The 20,915-nt window shown below is 44.3% G+C and overlaps 1 protein-coding gene across 18 annotated transcripts in view; it reads left to right on the top strand.

Moving 5' to 3' along the window:
- LOC142487993 (uncharacterized) overlaps positions 1-20,915 on the top strand; it is a 145,455-nt gene that overhangs the window by 122,936 nt on the left and 1,604 nt on the right. For 17 of the 18 annotated variants that reach the window (XM_075588273.1, XM_075588259.1, XM_075588258.1 and 14 more), the window contains 3 exons: positions 1,041-1,136; positions 3,208-3,409; positions 3,863-3,975. In XM_075588273.1, the coding sequence (XP_075444388.1) occupies positions 1,041-1,136; positions 3,208-3,409; positions 3,863-3,975 (411 nt within the window). Of the gene's footprint in view, positions 1-1,040; positions 1,137-3,207; positions 3,410-3,862; positions 3,976-5,237; positions 5,286-20,915 lie in introns of all 18 variants that reach the window. The other variant, XM_075588260.1, reaches the window with a different exon arrangement.

A 20,915-nucleotide genomic window follows, 5' to 3' on the forward strand; every position in this document is an offset into this window, starting at 1 on the left:
CCCAAAATGGCTTCAAGTCTCCCACCCTGGGGAGAAGGGAAAGCGCGGCAGAAGCCATGGCGGCAGCAGTTTCGGCGCGAAGAAATGGGGAGCATAACGAGCCCGCCCTCAGCTACACCCATCGCCGCCCGTGGACAGCCTCCGACTGAGCCCACATCGCTGACGTCAGCTGGCGAGATCTCGCGGAGCTGCAGAGAGACCCAGATGACTGGGACGAGGCGACAGCAGTCTACCGGAAGTGCGCTGACGGAGGTGACCCGGTACTCCCCGGCGGGGGTGCGCGAACTCCGCTGCCGGGGAGAGAAGTTAAAGGACGAAGGGAACCGGAGAGTGGAGGAGCAGGAGGAGAGGAGAGGGGTGATTTAAGTGGTAGAGTACAGTCCCCGGGAGCGTAGTGAGGGGAGCAGCGGGAAGCCTTTATAGAGGAGGTAGAGTAGAGGAGCAGAGCGAGGAGAGGGACCCAAAAGAGATTGATATGAGCCCAAAAGAGGATGATATGAGCCCTCCGACAGGGGGGAAGAGAAGGTGGGTGGTTCATGATAGATAGGGTCACAGAGGGGAAATTGGGGGCCGGAGGGGGGGGAGAGAGAGGGGGGATAGCACACGTGAGGGAGAGGCATCACAGGTTACAAAGCGGTTGCTTGAGTGTAAGGGAGTTAGCTTTGCAAACTGTTAAGAATGGTTTAGTCACACTAGGGATAAGGCTGAGTTAGATACCCTAGAGTTTTAGGGAAGTTTGGCAGAAAATGACAGTAGCTGCCGGCGGGTGGGCAGGGGAATACCACCAATCCTGCCCGTAGGCATGCGCCGTTGGGACGGGGATGTGGGTCCAACCCGCAACCCCGCCAAAGACCCGGAAATCCACGGTCGGCGAGTAAGACCATGGGACTGGACTGGGAGGGAGGAGGGTCCAGGAAGGAGGAGATACCTCCGGGCGTTGAACCTGAGGTCCTTAGAGACCACTACGGTTCTTTATGTATGTGTCTATGTTGTTTGTTTTCCTTATCCTTTCCTTGTGTTTCCTTACCGCCCTATACCAGATTCCCTCAGAGAAGAAGCGAAGACCAGCAGGAGTCACCAATACAGATGGAAATACTCATGGTGGTCTCCAATGCAGACGGTGCCACATAACCCGGGTAGGAACTGGTTCTTCTTTATACACAGCGATCCACACAACACAAAGGTATGGCTGTAACATTCATATCCCAAAATGTTAACGGGTTTAATAGCCCGAAGAAGCGTAAGAACGCCTTCTCTGAATTTAGACGGAGAGGCGCGGATGTTGTTTTCCTCCAGGAGACACACTTTAGCACGCATAGTAGCCCGGGATTCTTAGACAAAAGCTATAGGCAGTTCTGTCCTTCCTCAAGGTGGAGAGAGTGAAAGGAGGGGTAAACAACCACGGATAAATGCAACAATTGTGCAAAAACCTAGAGAAGCTGGAGGACTGGCAGTGCCATGCTTGTTGTCCTATTATAAAGCGGTGCAATTGTGCCACATTACACAATGGCATGGAGACCCAGAGCTGCGAAGGTGGGTGGCACTGGAGAGGGAGTTGTGTGCCCCGCTGGAGCTCAGGGATCTAATTTGGTACCCGAAAAAAAGAGTAAAGGACATAAAAGAGCCTCTGACCTCTGTGCTCAACTCAATATCGGTCTGGGAGGCGGCTAAAAGTAATCGCTCATTGACCTCAAAACACACTTTAATGGCCCCTTTGTACGGTAACCCAGATTTTGCTCCTGGGCTAGAGGGTAAGAATTTTACGCTTTGGCGACAATTAGGGTTTAGAAGACTGAAGGACCTGGAGGGTAGAAATACCATCAAATCATTTGACCAATTAAAGTCGGAAATGGACATCCCTAACACAGAATTTATTAGGTACCTCCAGGTCCGGGCATTTTACAACAAACACTTGGTGAGATCACCGTTGACGAATTTTGGAAGGCTCTGCGTGAGGGGCACTGACACGCGGGGACTGATCTCTACTTTGTACAGAAATGTGGTCGTGCTGACAAGGACGACACAAACAGACCCCGATTCAGGAGTCAATGGGAGTCAGATTTACAGGAGACACTAGAGGACGAGGACTGGACAGAAATATTTAAGGCTGCGGCCAGTAGTTCCATCTGCACGACATTGAAGGAGAACTCATATAAAGTTTTGTTAAGGTGGTATCTCACTCCAGTTAGACTGGCTAAATTTGTCCCAGGCTCTTCCCCGCTCTGCCCGCGGCAGTGCGGGGAACAGGGAGATCTGGTACACATGCTGTGGTCTTGCCCGAAAATTATACCCGTTTGGAGTCAGATTCGCGATTTGGCTACAGAGGATTTTGGGCCTCCAAATTCAGCTAGACCCGTGGCTGTTACTGCGTCCGTGGGTTTGCTTAATAGTATCAAGAACGGGGAACAAACTAATAGCACATTTCGCAACGGCTATGAGGTGCGAGACTGCAGCATTGTGGAACCAGAAAGCAATTCCCTCAATAGAAAAAATCAGAAACAGAATTTGGTTTGTATGCCAGATGGAAAAGTTAACGAGTTTGGTTAACGACACTGGCTCAAAATTCCCAAAGGTCTGGCTGCCTTGGCTAGCTCAGACAGATATTCCAGGGATGATCAATGCCACCATTTGGCTTTAATAGGATAAAGTGGGTTCTCCTTGGATGCGCAGCGCGGGATGCGGACAAGACGCGGAGAACGGACAGTAGGCCCCCCTACAGGGACCCAGGAACAAGCGGGTACATCAGCACATGTGGATATAAGCAAAATGGAAAGCGTCTGTGGCGATCAACGGATCGATGAGAATAGGAAGAGACGTGGCATACCCTTCTCTAAACCTCCCCCCTTTTCTTTCTCCCCCTCCCCTTTTTTCGTTCATGTCCTGTTGTCTTCCCATCCCTTTGTCTGTTAAATGTATGTCCTGAATGGATTTTGTCTCCCCTGTTATGGCAATAACATTTTGATTGTGTGATATATATGCAAAAACCAATAAACAGAAAGTAAAAAAAAAAAAAAAAAAAAGACGAAGACAACGACCAAAGTTAAGATGGAGATTTGGAGAAATGTGGAGAAGAGAGGCTTGCCACCGCAGTTCCTGGAAGATCATTGAGGAGGCTTTCATCCAGCATATACATACCCACTCGCCCAAATATTTATCACACTTTTTATGGCATTAAATGTGATTTATTTATTTTTCCTGTCATCTTAGTGGTTCCACGTGTTGCCAATAAGCGTGGCCGTCCTCCTCTGTACACTCCTGAGGCAGCTCTCAAACGTCGGTTATTCATTATAGAGAAGTTGAAGATGACTCGGATCAACATCGGTAAAGCTTTCCAGGACTGGAAGGCCCTGAAGATAGAGCTGGACCTCAGCCATGAAGATATGGCCTTGTTTCTTATAAGCACTTACAGGTAACCCATCTCCTGTAAAGAAAGTTACCCACTCCCTGTGCGGACTGCACGGTATTGTAACGTAAGGAACTGCTGTATTATCTAGCACCAAAGGGGTTAAGGCCACAATAGCCTCTTATGTCTTTATGTCATCCTTTTTATCAAGAGGCTCACTTTTCATTTAAAAATCCCTGGAAATTGTCTGTGAAAGAAAAAGATGGCCGCTGAAAAAGATGGCATTCCAAATCAGCATTTCATAAGTAATGCATACAGGAGTGTGTGTATATCTATCCAAGACTGCATTTTAAGCAGTGTATTTATTGTATGCAGGGATTTCTTGCACTTGGGGGGGTATAGACATACTCTGCATAAATATACACGTTGCATGATAATTTTTGTGGAGGGGTGTTTATTTATTTTTTTACAATCTTTTCGAGGGTTTATCTATTATTATAATGCCTTTCTGTATTACAGGAAATATACTGCTAGCACAATTGATAAAGATGGTATAGAAGTAACATTGGATCCAGATTTCGCAGAAGATTCTACAGATGTAAAAGATGCAACAGATACAGAACAAATGGAAGGTAAAGAACCGAGATACTCTGTTGGGCTGACATGTAGGGGTATTGTAGACCTCATACAGAGTACTGTGTCCAGTTTTGGAGGCCATGTTTCCAAGAGGATGTACTGTAGACTGAATGGTGATGGTCCAAAAAGGAGACATGTGGTGCATGGGTTTACATTAGAGGCTAAAAGACCTCCGTACGCTCAGCCTGTATGTATGGCCTGTAAGAGATGAGACATTATCTAGACTTCCAAATACCACAAAGACACCAATAAACTATAGGAGGGAAGAAAGTACGTTCATTTTGCTCCCAACGTAAATCAGTTAAAGTGTTTTGCAATACTTGGGTAATTCCTAAAGGAGTGAGTGGTATGATGGTAGAATGTACGAGATGTAACGGGTGCTCATCACAAACAGGAGAGAACCGCGAGGCTGAGGTGGGGATTTGAGTATACACTAACCTGCAGAAGCGAGACTGCGTCCGGTGTGCAGATTCGTACTCTGGTGACCGGGTCACATGAGGAGAAGTAGAATGGTAAAGATACTCGCCGTGGTCTAGGGTTGGAGAGGTAGAATGGTCGAAGTGCGTACGGTGTCCAGGAGTAGAGATAGTGGGAGTCCAGGTGCAAGCCGAGGTCGTGGATAGGAGAAGGCGGAGGTCCAAATACAAGCCAAGGTCATGGATAGGAGAAGGCAGAGGTCCAGGTACAAGCCGAGGTCGAGGGTAAGAGTGCACAAAGCAAAACAGGACAAGACCGGCTGGGTGCTTGTGGGTAGCAATTTGTCTCAGGTAAGAACTACTATGCTCAGCCCATTTGCAGTGCGATCGGTGAGCATATAAAGGGCTGAAAGGCACAAGGCTGCCTGTGATGATTGCCACGGGGTGGAGTAAGCACTGCAGGTAAAGGAGATGGGAAGCCATCCTGCTGTCAGAGTTAACTCCTTGTTGGATCGCTTTGCCTGACAACGGTAGCACAGTGTTTACGCACGATCCTGTCAGCGTGAGGCACGTCACCAGTAGTGTCACGGAGCAGGTCATGGGGGGCGGAATCTACGGCCAATCCTCACACCAGATTAGGGTCTTCGATATTGTACGGTCTGTATTGTGCTTCATGTGCAGACAAGGTTGGCTAAATAGCCCTGAGGTCCCATCGACATTCTCTCTTTCTACAACCCGCTGTATTTCTGTTTCCTGGCGCTTAATAAGATCTGAGTAATAGATTGTGAGAGCGAGGGATCTGAACGGCATTCCCAACTCACCCGCTCCCATTCTCCCTGCAGCCATAGAGAACAAAATCGTCTGAACTACTATGGTTAGAAAAGTCTCAGGTTTGTCATTTCTGTTCCCATGTAGCTGAAAAGCCGCAGAGCACGTTTATCATTTCTCCAGCTTTACTGGTACTGAAAACACAAAAAAATCAGTGAACATTGAATATTTTATGTACAAGCCCCTATTATCTTATATATATTTCAGAACGTTTGTTTGTCTGTGTGTCTCATTACGCATGCCCAAACTATAAGACCTGCAACAATCAAACTATGAAGGATTACTTTATGTAATCAGGCGAACTGTCATGGTTTGGATCCTCTCGAACAATCCAAAGGGGGAAGGAGGGTGGTGTGCTGCTAAGCATGTTAGGTTCAATAGGTTATTTCAAGCATGTCTGGAACTGGGTATTGTATCTGGTAGGCTATATATCTGGCACGTGACATCATACAGGTGACATCATGATGAGTCAGACAGCTAGAATGTTGATACAGAAAGCAGACGAAGAAAGAAAGTGAATGTCACAGAAGACCAGGTTTATTAACACCTTTTATACCGGGATCATATGATTGAGCAAAGCAAGGAGGTAAAATAAATTGTAATTTATTCCAGAAAAAGACATACACACAATGGATCACAATATGCAATACAAAATACACTTACTGGGGATCTGGGCTAACGAAATAACCTTTCCTAAAACGAATACTTGAAAAATGACCTCTGTACGCGCCCTTTTCACTGACCGGGAGCTAAACACGAAAGTCCTGGAACTCAATTTTGGCATGCAATTCCAGCCTCGGCCACTACGTTCCGTTTTTCAGAACTCGGCCCCTGAAAAGCGGGACTTACAACATTTCTTGAGTAGAAATCTCTGAAGCCGGCTCGTGTCTATTTCTCACAGCATCTTTTGGAGATCTTGAATTTGCCGCTGATGATTTGGCGCTTGGAATCTGTTCTCCTGATTGGCTGCAAGGTTTCTTATAGGATTTGGAGTCCCATTCACAAACCACTACATCCAATCAGAGCGTGGGAATTCCTCTGCCAGCCAATCACCGATTTGCCGGTATATTGAAGCCAGCCGGCACCGATTTAAATTCGCTAAGGGGCATGCGCCAACCTGGCACCTCTGCCTCTTAGCATATTGAGCCCCCTGCTGCTCCAGGCTCTGCAAAGTCTGGGGATAGGCAAATGGTGGCCGGATAGCCCCTTGTGTTACCAGGACATGGGTACTCGAGTGTAACTCCTGTACTCTGCCTGCCCTAACACCTTGGCATCCCTGAGGCTTTCAAGTCCGGGACTTGGAGGAGACTCGGTGGCACCAAGCCTGGTGGCCATCTGGTCTCTCAGACCCCCAGACTGGGAAACCCACAGTTCATTCATCAGTCATCTGTATATATATGTATTAAATGTGAATATTGAATAAAATATACTTTTGTACTGTGTTGTGTGTTAAAAGGTCAAAGTCCCCTGTTCTTTGTGGTGGGGATAGAATAAGACTACATAACTTCTATTCTTACCAGCCTTATCCCTGCCACACTGTAAAAAACAGACTTTACCTTTAACCCACAAATAAAAGCCTCACAGCTTTATCACATAGCAGGGGCACCACCTGAGCCCCTATACTCAGGTCAGGATGACTTGGATATAAACTGGGCATCCCCTCTTCTGCTAGGGACCCCTGTATTGTCCTGGGGATACCTTGATCCCATATACTCTTTTTACCTTTCCTGTTTGTGCTGAAGCAGGGAGTCCTGGCGGTGAGTCGCAAGAACGTTTCCAGGGTAGGGTTTTAAACGGAGCGCTGTGCTTTAATGTGCCCAAGAATCTCACTTGATCCTCGGGTACATTGTTGGGGTATTCCATAACTCGGAGACCCCACTACATAGGCACAATCTGACAAGACTTTCTCCGCAAAACCCACTCTGAAACTCCCAGCCCGCAATCTCCACTTGCTTGTCCCCTGTTCTGGTGGTAGGGATAGAATAAGACTATATAACTTCTATTCTCTGCAGTTTGTATTTCTGTGTGTTTCCGAGGTCTTATCCAAATAAACCTCATTTTATTTTATTATTGTGTTTTGCCTATTTACCGATCCCTTAAATATAAATGGTGTTAAAAGTCCTGGGCTACCGTGACAGCGAGCAAATGTAAGAGGATGTGGAGTTTGCTTATGCCTATTATAAGGGATGATGTCTATGAAGGGAATGATGAAAATGTAGAGACTTTGTGGATAGAAATTAGCAGTGGAGGTAAAAGTATAAAGAAAATGTTTGTGGGAATATGCTATAAACCACCAAATATCTGTGAGATTGAGGAAGCTAAAATACTTTTGCAAATGGAGAAGGCATCAAAACTGGGTCATGTTTGCATAATGGGGGATTTTAATTATCCAGACATAGACTGGGGCAATGAGATTAGCGTTACAACAAAAGGGAAACAGGTTTTTGTGGGTGCTTAAAGATAATTATATGACCCAAATTATTGAGGAACCAACCAGGAGAGGGGCAGTTCTGGATTTGGTCATATCAAACAATGTAGAAGTAATAACAAATATTCAAGTCCTGGAACATTTGGGTAACAGTGATCATAACATGGTCTCATTTGAAATAAATTATCAAAAAACAGATTACTTGGGTTTAACAAAGACTTTAAACTTTAGAAAGGCAGATTTTAATAAACTGAGGTCTAATCTAGTAGTAATACAATGGGATGATGTTTTTGCAGGGAAAAATGTAGAAGATAAATGGGCAGTCTTTAAAACATTGTTAGAAAAGCACACTTATCAGTGTATACCCTTGGGTAATAAGTATAAACGAAATAAGTCAAAACCAATGTGGCTAAATAAACAGGTAGGGGAGGAAATGGACAAGAAGAGGAAGGCGTTTAGATTCTTTAAGTCAGAAGGGACAGAGACATCGTATCAGAATTATAAGGAATGTAACAAAAATTGCAAAAGGGCAATCAAATTAGCAAAAATGGATAATGAAAAAAGGATTGCAATAGAAAGTAAGGTCAACCCTAAAAAGTTCTTTAAGTACCTTAATAACAAAAAAATGAGAAAAGAAAATATAGGACCCTTTCAGTGTGAGATGGGTAGGCAGATTATTATTGGAGATAAGGAAAAAACTGAGGTATTAAATACATTTTTTGCCTCTGTGTTTACCAGGGAAGAATCAAGTTCAATAGTAGTGCCGCAGGAGGAAGCCACAACCTTCATATTAATGAACAATTGGTAAACCGAGGAAGAAGTTCATAAGCGACTTGAAAAAATTAAAGTAAATAAGGCACCTGGCCCCAATGGCATACATCCAAGAGTTCTCAAGGAGTTAAGCTCAGTAATAGCCAAACCCTTATACCAACAAGGGAAAGGGTTCTTTAGAGTAAGGGCAGTTAATATATGGAATTCATTACCCATGGAGACTATGATGGCAGATACAATAGATTTGTTCAAAAAAAGGTTGGACATCTTTTAGATGGGAAAGGTATACAGGGATATACCAAATAAGTATACATGGGAAGGATGTTGATCCAGGGATTAATCCGATTGCCAATTCTTGGAGTCAGGAAGCAATTATTTTTTTCCCTTAATGGGGTTTTTTGTTTGCCTTCCTCTGGATCAATAAGTAAATATAGATATAGGATAAAGTATCTGTTGTCTAGATTTAGCATAGGTTGAACTTGATGGACCTATGTCTTTTTTCAACCTCATCTACTATGTAACTATGTAACTAATCGAGACGGGAGAGAATGAGGGTCTGAGTCAAAGTTTTAATTGTCGAGTAACAGAGGAAAGGGCGTATCTTTGTGATATTGCAGAGGAAAAAGCGACAGGTTTTAGATACGTTATGAATGTGAGGGGCGAATGTGAGAGAGGAGTCGAGTGTGACCCCAAGGTAGCGTGCTTGGGCTACAGGGTGAAGAATGGTGCTTCCAACAGTAATGTGGAAGGAGGTAGTAGGGCCAGGTTTGGGAAGATGTATTAGCTCTGTTTTTGCCATGTTAAGTTTAAGTCAGCGGATGGCCATGCAGGATGATATCACAGAGAGACATTCAGAAATGTTGGTCTGTACAGCAAGTGTAAGGTCAGGGGTTGGAAAGGAAATTTGTGTGCCGTCAGCATAGAGGGGATATTTAAACCCAAGAGATGTGATTAGGTCACCTAGAGAAAGTGTGTACAGAGAAAAAAGAAGACGTCCCAGGACAGAGCCCTTGGGGTACCCCCACAGAGAGATCGATAGAGGAGGAGCAGAACAGACACTGAAAGTACGATGGGAGAGGTAAGAGGAGATCCAGGAAAGAGCTTTGCTATGAATGCCAAGAATATGGAGAATGTGAAGGAGAAGAGGGTGGTCCACGGTGTCAAATGCTGCAGAGAGGTCGAGTAATATGAGCAAAGTGTAATGACCTCTGTCTTTGGCAGCATGGAGGTCATAAGTTATTTTAGTGAAGGCTGTTTCAGTGGAGTGAGCAGTGCGGAAGCCAGAATGCCCCCTCTTCACAATTTCTAAAGTAGCAATCCCGCCTGGGATCTTACCTGATCCGCAGTCTCTCAAGGTACTATACTGGAGGGGAGGTGTTCCCTACCTGTCTTCCGATATCTCCCACGTGAAACTTGAGTCAGATCTGGAAGAAAGCAGTGTAGGTTATTTCGGGGTAGGTATACGGCAGTTAAGATAAGACAGAAAGTGGGTGACAGACAGAGACAGAGGGTGAAAGAGAGAGAGACTGTGACAGACAAAGAGAGAGAGACAGACGGACAGAGAATGGGCGACAGAGAGAGAGAGAGTGGGCGACAGAGAGAGAGAGAGTGGGCGACAGAGAGAGAGAGAGTGGGCAACAGAGAGAGAGAGAGTGGGCGACAGAGAGAGAGAGAGTGGGCGACAGAGAGAGAGAGAGTGGGCGACAGAGAGAGAGAGAGTGGGCGACAAGAGAGAGAGAGTGGGTGACATAGAGAGAGAGTGGGTGACAGAGAGGGAGAGTGGGTGGGGGGTGAGGGTGTGGTTGACTGACTGACACGTGGGTGGGTGGGACACGTTGACTGACTGACACGTGGGTGGGTGACTGGGTTTATTTATTTATAAAATATTTTACCAGGAAGTAATACATTGAGAGTTACCTCTCGTTTTCAAGTATGTCCTGGGCACAGAGTAAAACAAATAATACTTGGTTACAAATACAGTTACATAAATGAACAGGGTATACATTATATACAAGACATTGCGTGCACAGTTAAAGAAAATATATATTATGGGCGTATGAAACCGTTACAGACCAGATTAAAATGTGAGACGGCCTTAGATTTGAACGAACTTAAACTGGTGGTGGATGTGAGAGTCTCTGGTAGGCTGTTCCAGTTTTGGGGTGCACGGTAGGAGAAGGAGGAACGTCCGGATACTTTGTTGAGCCTTGGGACCATGAACAGTCTTTTGGAGTCTGATCTCAGGTGATAGGTGCTGCATGTGGTAGGGGTGAGGAGCTTGTTGAGATAGCTGGGTATCTTGCCCATAAAGAATTTAAAGGCAAGACAGGAAAGGTGAACTTTGCGCCTAGACTCTAGTGATGGCCAATCTAGTTCTTTGAGCATTTCGCAGTGATGTGTGTTGTAGTTGCATTGGAGAATAAAACGACAAATTGAATTGTAGAGGGTGTCAAGTTTGCTAAGGTGGGTTTGAGGTGCCGAGCCATATACTATGTCTCCATAGTCAATAATTGGCATTAGCATCTGCTGTGCGATACGCTTTCTGACCAGGAGACTTAGGGAGGATTTGTTCCTGTAAAGTACCCCTAGTTTGGCATAGGTCTTGGGTGTCAGGGTATCAATGTGCATCCTGAATGTTAAGTGGGAGTCAAACCATAAACCCAGGTATTTAAAACTAGTAACAGGAGTTAGGGCGGTGTTGGCGTTGGTTCTGATCAGGAGCTCAGTCACTGGAAGCTTTAAAAATGTAGTCTTGGTCCCAAATACCATTGTTACAGTCTTGTTAGGGTTTAAAAACAGTTTGTTTTGGGAAATCCAGTTTTCGAGTCTCAAAAAGTCAGACTGAAGTATGTGTTGAAGGTCAGAGAGGCTATGGCTGTGTGCATATAGGATTGTGTCGTCTGCATACATGTGTATTGAGGCTTCCTTACAAGCTGTGGGAAGATCATTAATGAACACTGAGAAGAGTTGGGGCCCCAGAACAGAGCCTTGCGGGACACCACAGGTGATATCCAGGGGGTTGGAGTTAGAGCCTGAGATGGACACATGTTGGGATCTTCCTGATAGGTAGGACTGAAACCAGTTTAAAGCATGCTTCCCTATTCCAGAGCTCTGGAGTTTGTTAAGCAGGATAGCATGATCAACTGTGTCAAAAGCCTTTGCAAAATCTAGGAATACTGCACCAGTGAGTTGTCCCCGTTCCATTCCACACTGGATTTCATTGCAAACTTTTAGCAGGGTACTTACGGTGGAGTGTTTGGGACGAAACCCAGATTGGAATTGGCTAGGGAAATTTGTCTTGGTATAGAAATCGCTTAATTGGGAGTGGACACATTTTTCCATGACTTTGGATAGAATTGGGAGAAGTGAGATTGGCCTGTAGTTTGAGACAGTGTTTTTGTCCCCACTTTTGAAGATTGAGACAACTCTGGCAGTTTTCCAGGTCTTAGGGATATGGCCTGCCGACAGGATAGAGTTGACTATGGACGCAATTGGTTTGGCAATGGCTGGGGCACCAAGTCGTAGGAACCTAGATTGTAGTAAGTCAGGTCCACATTGTCTGCTTAGTTTTAGTTTGAGGAGCGCTTGTATAATCTCCTCTTCAGATACTGGGCCAAATTGAAAATTGTGGTCAGTGTTGGGAGGGGGTGGGACTATAGGGGTACTCCCAGGATGAGATTCAGGTTTGTGGTTTGGGCTGCGTTTTGATAATAAGTTAGTGGCGCACCCTACAAAGTAATCATTGAATGCATTTGCAATGTCAGTGGGGTTTGTCAGAGTAATATCCCCCTTAGTGATATTACTTGGTTGTTGATGGTTAGGAGGCTGGAATCTATTGTTGATAACCTTCCAGAAGTTAGCTAGGTTTGATGTATTTTGGTGGAGATTGTCAGAGTAATATTGTGCTTTTGCATGCCTTGTTTGCCTTGTGCACATGTTCCGCATGCATCTGTAGTGATTGAGATCCTTGGTAGTGCCAGTTACTTTGTAGCTTTTCCACAAGGTATCCCTGAGCTGGTAGAGTGCAATAAGGTCAGTTGTAACCCATGGAAGGTGGGCCCCCCGTACCCTTATTTTGCGTAGTGGAGCATGGGTATCGCAGAGTTTTAAGAAATCGGATTGGAAATAGTCGAGTGCAGAATCAGGGTCGGGAATTAAATCGATTCTGTGCCATGGGCAGTTGGTAAGGTCATCCAGAAACTGTTGTGGGTTAAAGTTTTTAAATGTTCTAGTGAGGAGAACTTTAGGGCTTGATTGGGGCATTTTAATTTTCCTTACACAGTACACTATTGCATTGTCACTGAAAATATCAGGAAGGATGCCAGAGGATTGGAGGAGAGAATCCAGTCTAGCAAGGAATGGTTATGCGCAGTGGTTGACAAATCACCAAAAAATCTACTCGCCACCTAGTACCAAACGTGTGCTGCTTGGACCAATATTTACTCGCCCGGGGGTTAAATCCACTCGCCCGGGGCGAGCAAATGTATAGGTTTGTCGAACACTGGTTATGCGTGTTCAGGTTTATCCGTGTGGGTTGGGAAATGAGTTGCGATAGGTTAAGTGACTTGAGTTGTATCTGGATTTTGTGGTTTTTAGGGTCAAGCCAATTGAAGTTGAAATCTCCAAGAACTAGCAGCTCACTCTTCTCATTCAGAGAGGAAATGGAGCCAAGAAATTGGGTGATATCAGTCAGGGATTGTAGAGGGGCTTTAGGGGGGCGGTAGATGCCAGCAAGCAAGATTGGCTTAGAAAAGGGGAGGCAGATTTTGCCAACTAGAATTTCAAAAGAGGATGGGCTTGGTGGGCAATTTAACAGTGTAAATTGTAAGGTGTCTGCAATATAAAATAACACCCCTCCTTCTCTCTTTGACCTATCTCTCCTAAAAATGGAGTATCCCTGAATGGCGATATTTGCATCAGGGGTTTTAGGGGATAGCCATGTTTCTGTAAGAACGATGGCTTTGGGTTTATGCATAAGGCACCATGCCCTTAGTTCGTCCAGTTTGGGCAGCAGGCTCCGGATATTTATATGGGCGACAGATAGCCCTTTTTGGAATTTAAAGGTGGAATTCTCAGGGGCATGGGACAGATTTGAAATGGGAGGACCTGGGTTAGGTTCAATATCACCTGTTAAAGAGAGTAACAGTACAAGTAGGAACAGTACAAGTAGGGTTGGTGTCTGTATACACACTGTCTCACACTGCCACTGATACACACAGATTGGGAGGGGCAGTCACATACACACTGGGGGGGGGCAGTCACACACAGAGACTGCGAGAGGGGCAGTCACACAAACATACTGGGAGGGGGGCAGTCACACACAGTGGGAGGGGGGCATCACACACACACACACAGAGACAGACAGACACACAGACTGGGAGGGAGACAGACGCACAGACTGGGAGAGGGGCAGACACACACACTGGGAGGGACACACACACCCCAGGAAGTGAGGATCCATCAGCCAATTACCACAACAATCAATAAAAAAGTGGAATAATTACCGGTGAGTGTAGTGCCACAGTACAGAGCCAGAAGTAGTGAGGCTTTTCTTCACTCTGCCGGCAGTTTCAGTTGGCAGCTGGGAGCCTACACACACACCATCCGCCCCCAGTACTAAGCCCCGCCCCGGCACTCTCTGACCTCCAACCAGTCCCCTGCTTCTTCTCTAAAGATCCACCCCCCGGCATTCTACTATTGAAAAAAAAAATTAGTACTCACCGGCTGCCTCCTCACGCTCCTGCCCCCGCGCACCGCCGCCAACTCGCTCACGGGACATGGGGCAAAACCTGGGACATTTCCGGGACAGACCGGCACCCGGGACAGCCCAGAAAAAACCGGGACTGTCACCCTAGCAAAACTGGATTTGGTAATATCAAACAATGTAGAAGCAATAGCGAATATTCAAGTCCTGGAACATTTAGGTAACAGTGATCATAACATGGTCTCATTTTAAATAAATTATCAAAAAACAGATTACTTGGGTTCAACAAAGACCTTCAACTTTGGAAAGGCAGATTTTAATAAACTGAGGTCTAATCTAGTAGTAATACATGGGGATGATGTTTTTGCAGGGAAAAATCTAGAAGATAAATGGGCAGTCTTTAAAACATTGTTAGAAAAGCACACTTATCAGTGTATACCCTTGGGTAATAAGTATAAAAGAAATAAGTCAAAACCAATGTGGCTAAATAAACAGGTAGGGGAGGAAATGGACAAGAAGAGGAAGGCGTTTAGATTCTTTAAGTCAGAAGGGGCAGAGACATCGTAGCAGAATTATAAGGAATGTAACAAAAATTGCAAAAGGGCAATCAAATTAGCAAAAATGGATAATGAAAAAAGGATTGCAATAGAAAGTAAGGTCAACCCTAAAAAGTTCTTTAAGTACCTTAATAACAAAACATTAAGAAAAGAAAATATAGGACCCTTTCAGTGTGAGATGGGTAGGCAGATTATTGGAGATAAGGGAAAAGCAAAAAAAAATTCTTTGCTTCTGTGTTTACCAGGGAAGAATCAATTTCAATAGTTGTGCCACAGGAGGAAGCCCAAGGAGGCGGGAAACGCGTCAGGATATTGTGCTGTTTTTATATATTATTATTATTTATAATTTAAATTGTACCTACTAGCAGCCTCATCCTTTACCAGCGGTGCCCAATCTTTTTTTTTTTCTTTTTCTACTTTTGCCACAACCTCCATATTAACGAACAATTAGTTAACTGAGGTAGAAGTTCATAGGAACTTGATAAAATTAAAGTAAATAAGGCACCTGGCCCCGATGACATACATCCAAGAGTTCTCAAGGAGTTAAGTTCAGCAATAGCCAAACCATTACATTTAATGTTCAGGGACTCCATTTCCACAGGCTCAGTACCACAAGATTGGCGTAAAGCAGATGTGATGCCTATATTACAAAGGGAGCTAGATCACAACCGGGGAATTACAGACCTGTAAGCCTGACTTCAATAGTGGGGAAACTACTTGGAAGTTTAATACAGGAATACCTCATGGAAAACAAAATTATTAGTAATAATCAGCATGGATTTATGAAGGATAGAAAATGCCAAACTAACCTTATTTGTTTCTTTGAGGAGGTAAGTAGGAATTTAGGCCAGGGCAATGCAGTTGATGTGATCTACTTAGACTTTGCAAAGGCTTTTGATACGGTTCCACATAAGAGGTTGGTGTACAAAATAAAGCAAATTGGACTCAGTGAGGCCAGGTCCCCGCTGCAGGAACAAGAGCTGCCCCTCAATGGGGCCGGGACCGCCTGCAGCTTTTCCCGCCGCTTCGTGTGAACAGATTTCCCTGAAGACAGGAAATCTGTACTCGCAACTCGCAATGTTTTTCACACATGGCCTTATAACCCTTCCAAGATTGATGGGCAGCAACAATTGCTTCTCTAAGATCATTGCTGATGTCTTTCCTCCTTGGCATTGTGTTAACACACACCTGAATGCTCCAGACCAGCAAACTGCTAAAACTTCAGCTTTTATAGAGGTGGTCACACTTGCTGATTATCAATTAATCAAGGGCATTTGATTAGCAGCACCTGTCTGCTACTTAGCATCTTAATTCCTATGGAAGCAGTAAGGGTGTACTTGGTTTTTCACACATGGCTTCTCCATTTTGGCTTTATTTTTGTTAAATAAATCATGACACGGTGTAATATGTCATGTGTTGTTGTTCATCTGAGGTTGTATTTACCTAATTTTAAGACCTGCTAAGGAACAGGTGATTGTTATTATGTCCTGATATGTAAAACCATAGAATTCAAAGAGGGTGTACTTTCTTTTTCACACCACTGTATATTGTAACTTCTTTCTCGGGTTAAATTTTTTATTTAAATGAATCAAGTCCAGGGAGAAAGCCAGGATTACCAAGTAGTGGAAGCTTCATATTCATGATTTTCTATGTCTAACCAAAGCTACTGGTGAGATCGTTCATGTTACACTCATTCATGTTGAAGAGATTTTAGTCCACCAAGTTGTTAATTGCAATGTAATATCGAATGAAGTGCTTTAGACATTATATTGTTTCCAATAATAAGATATTTTCATTTGTATTTTTAACAGTACTTCAGTATTAGGTGATACCATTTTATTTTTTTGGACAAACAATTGATGCTATTAGACTGTCACAGATGCTCACTACAACCTGGACTAGACCGAGGTGGGGTTGTATATGACCGCCGCCCTACAACCACAGAGCCAGGTCCGGATAGCAGAGTCAGGGACATGAAGCCAGGTCAGGGTAGGAGAGTGTAGGTAGTACTTGCCGTGGTCCGGGGTTGGAGAGCGAAGAGTAGTCATTGTCCGGAAGCCGTGGTCGAGGAGCGGAGAGAGCGGGAATCCAAATACGAGCCGAAGTCCAGGGATATAGAAGAGACGGGTCAGGTACAGGCAGGGGTCACAACAGAGATCAAAACAAGGTCCGGATACAGGCAAACTCGGGCTGCAATGAGCACGGAGCATAAACAACGGTTTATGCTCAGCAACAAGCAGAGGGCTGAGTGGGTATATGTAGGGAGAGGAACCGAAGAAAAGGAGGGAAAGGTGGGAGTGCTGTAGGTGTAGGTAGGGAACCGATAGGAGGAAGTTACCTGCAGCTCAGGTGTGGCACAGCTGAGAGTGGTCCCGACATTAGACGCCGAGCACATGGGGGAGTGCGCAGCGGGTGCGCCACCGCCATGGTTGTGCTCTTTCGTGCCGTTGTGGTCACGCATTTCGGGGGGGTGGGGCTTGTTTGCTGCGTTGGTGTGCGCGCACAGGCGGAAGTCGGCGTGCTTCCCCGGATGGCTGGCGTGACGTGGCTGGGGGGTGGGGGCGTGATCCATACGCGACTTTGACAAAAACAAGCTTTTGAGAGTTCTCTCTTCCTCAGGTCAGCGATACTCATTTACACAGACTCACTGAGCTTAACATTAGATGAAAAAAAGCAGGGTTGGGGGGGGTAGAGGGCCAGTGTGCAAGGGGGGAGGGAGAGGGCATTGATGGTAGAATTAACAGAGAGGCAGGGAGAAACATTACAAAAAAATATGAGCATTATTCATTTACTCTGCACTATCGCAGCTGGACTAACTGTTTCTACTTAATTCATAGTTTTAACAGCTCACCCATCAGCACTTCTACCGAGAGGGTTTGGAACAAGTGCATCATTTTCAGCAAGATGGGCATTCTCGCACTTACGTGTCCAATACAAGAAATGAAATACTCGTCTCACTCTTCCACATCCTTTTCCAAAGGACACTTTAACAAAGTGAATGACTGCAAAAAAAATACCCAAGTGTTTTTTAACATCAAATTACTTTAATGAAAAGTAAAGTTTATTTTGAGCAGTTTCTGTATGGTCTGGTAAATGTATATCCTGAGCCTACAGTTTATCAAGGTTAATCTTAACTTGAAGTGTCCTCCTATTGTAATTTGTTACCTGATGAGTGAGAATTTTGTTAATGGGGTGACACAGTGTCTGTAGGACATTGTCCACAAAACAGTAGAGGAGGTACCCACTCAACTTACAGTTCTAGCAGGTGCACTAGGGAAAATAATTGTAGAGAACAGAGAACTGTTCTACAAGATACCCACGATGTGAGTTGACAACAGAATAGTCCCAATAGAGTGCACTTGTTGCTAGTATAAAGTATAATCTGTGGGACAGCTGGACCAGCTGTCCCACAGATTATACTTTATGCTAGCAACGAGAGCACGCTATTGGGACTATTCTGCTGTCAACCCACATCGTGGGTATCTTGTACAACAGTTCTCTGTTCTCTACATTGTCTGCAAATAAAAAGAGGTTATATTTATTATTATTTTCTTCCCCCACTGGGATATCTTTGATATTGGGGATACTCTTTAACTGAGAAGACAGTGGCTCCATTTTTATTATCACAAATAGCCAGAGAGATATGGGACACCTATGTCTAGTGCCTCTACCTCAAAGGGAGAAGATGGGCATGCATAGATTTTTATATGTTTTATAGAGTAGAGCCAAATCTAAAATATTTTCTTTTTAATTTTATTGTTAGAAGATTTCGTTAAAAAGTGGCAGATTTTAGGGTGACATTGCAGGTAAACATTCTTTGGGGTAGTTCTTTAAAGCTCCGTTAAGAGGCGTTAAGTGCAGTCTTAAAGTAATGAGAAAGGGCATACTGCCCGAAACGCGTTGGTGGACCTTTGCTGTGGCTTAGGCGGGACATTTGGTCCACTTTTTTATGTAATAAATAATTGTTGCTTCTGCATACTGTGAGCCTCCTTCTGTTCCTTCTGGCAGTACACTGCCTAATTTTTCTTTCATTAAAGTAATGATGACCTGTCGTTAACTTTAAAGGACGTTTGTGCTAATGATGTGCTAAAGAGGTGAGAAGCACGTCAACGCATATCCTCAGTAGTCCGTTAAAGTTAATGTGGAAAGTAAGGTTTTGTTTTATTTTTTACGGTCGTGGCTGTACTTGGGGTTAGGTGCTGGAACCCAAGTAAATACCCTGGACTAGGCCAAAAATGTTTGCCAGAGGCTGTGTATTAGCCCATTGGAAGCTACAGTGGACATGGAGGCATGCATGGTGATCAAGGTAACCAAGGGGCTAATACAAAGACCCTAAGTACCCAACTAGCCATTATATGTCATAGCGCTACAACCACACACCATCACAATTACGTTATAAAAACTATCATTTTAATTGAATCCATTGATGGTCACTGTGGCTACCTAGTCCCTCAATGGGGGCTTAGATAGCTAGATTACAACCAATGTTGACCCTAAATAAATAAATAAATATATTGGCCCAGCAGGGATGAAGACTGTCCCCATCCCTAGGGGCACCTGGAAATAAATCCAATAAAGGACCGATGCCCAACAATAAAAATAAAAAAAACTATCCAAGCCCGATATCACAAAAATAAACAAATACACACCATCAGAAAAAATATATCCAGGCCCGAGGGCCTATTTAGAATCCATATCTATCCTGGATTTAGGATGTTGGATCCTCAACTTGACCCTAAGCCCTGGATCCTCAGTTGATAGAAGAGCAGTCACCAGTGAGTTTTTCTTTAAAGCAGTCTTCTTTCTTTCCTTCAGGCAACATGTTGCCTCTTCCGGGACATCACAGAAGGCCAATCACATGGTCACAATACGATTGGTTCATGTACCGTGTGATTCCTTTCCCCTTTAGATGACATCTCACCGCAAAAAAAAGTGAAGGAATCCCATGGTACATCAACCAATCTGGGTGGTTCATGTATCATGTGATTCCCTCAGAAGTCATTCTCAGGCAAAAGTGAGAGGACCACATGTTACATCAACTAATAGGATTGGTTGCGGATTATGTGATTCCTTCCCTTATTTTTGCAATGAGATGTCATCTCAAGAGGAAGGAGTCACATGGTACATGAACCAATCAGGTTGAAGAAGAGGCAACATCCTGCCTTTAAAGAAAAGAAAAACGCACGATGACTGCTCTTCTATCAAAGGAAGATCAAGTTTAAACCCAGCGACCAACAGCCAGGATTGGGAATGGTTTCGAAATAGGCCATCTGGTCAGGATCTATTTCTTCCAGCTTGTGTTTTTGTTTATCCCCGATGAAGCCTATTGGTGAAACGTACGTCAGCTACGTGTGACGTCAGCTAACCAGCGACGTCGACTGATTCGGAGAGGCAAGGGCGTCCCTTTCAAGTCAGAGTGTTTCGGAGACTGTGGCCGTGGACAGCAAGAACGCTCTGACACTCAGTATAGCATATTCTCATTAATTTATTTGGAGTATATCTGTGAACACGTATACCTATGCTTTCAATCAGCTATATAGCTGAGTACTGGATTTAACACCTCAGACAAACATCTGAAAGAGGTGGATCTCCTAGTACTACCCAACTGAGCAGATAATTATATTTTGCTCAGTGGTGGAGGGGTAACTATACCCACCTACTCATCTGGGTTTTCTAGGTTCTAACATAGACCTACAGGATTTCTTACTCGGCTTTGGTGTTCCTAAGATATATAATGCAGAAGCTTCAGTATGTTTGTTCATGTTTCTAATCAGCCACAGAGCTGAACACTGGACTTAACACTTCTCACCTAAGTTTGCGGGAAGTGTACCTCCTAGTGTTACCCAACTGAGCTAATTACCACATTTGGCTCAGTGGTGGAGGGGCTACTATACCCACCCACTCATCTGGGTTTTCAGGTTGGACAAATCCCATTAGGAAGGTTACACAGACAAAACGTAGAGAACCCCTATAAGCTCATATTGAACCCCCAAAATAACCACAACATATATATATGCGTATAAGTGTCAAAGAGGAGTGCTACTGAGCATGGCAATATATATTTAAAACCAGAGACAGAACATGAAACCCAGACGGAGCCCAGTGCTACATCCATTGACACAAATACACAGTACAGTGCCTATATATATATATATATATATTATATATATATATATATATATATATATATATATATATATATATATATATATATTAGTTTAACTCTTTGGCC

The sequence above is a fragment of the Ascaphus truei genome, chromosome 2 (genome assembly GCF_040206685.1).
Source record: "Ascaphus truei isolate aAscTru1 chromosome 2, aAscTru1.hap1, whole genome shotgun sequence".
NCBI classification, from domain to species: Eukaryota; Metazoa; Chordata; class Amphibia; order Anura; family Ascaphidae; genus Ascaphus; species Ascaphus truei.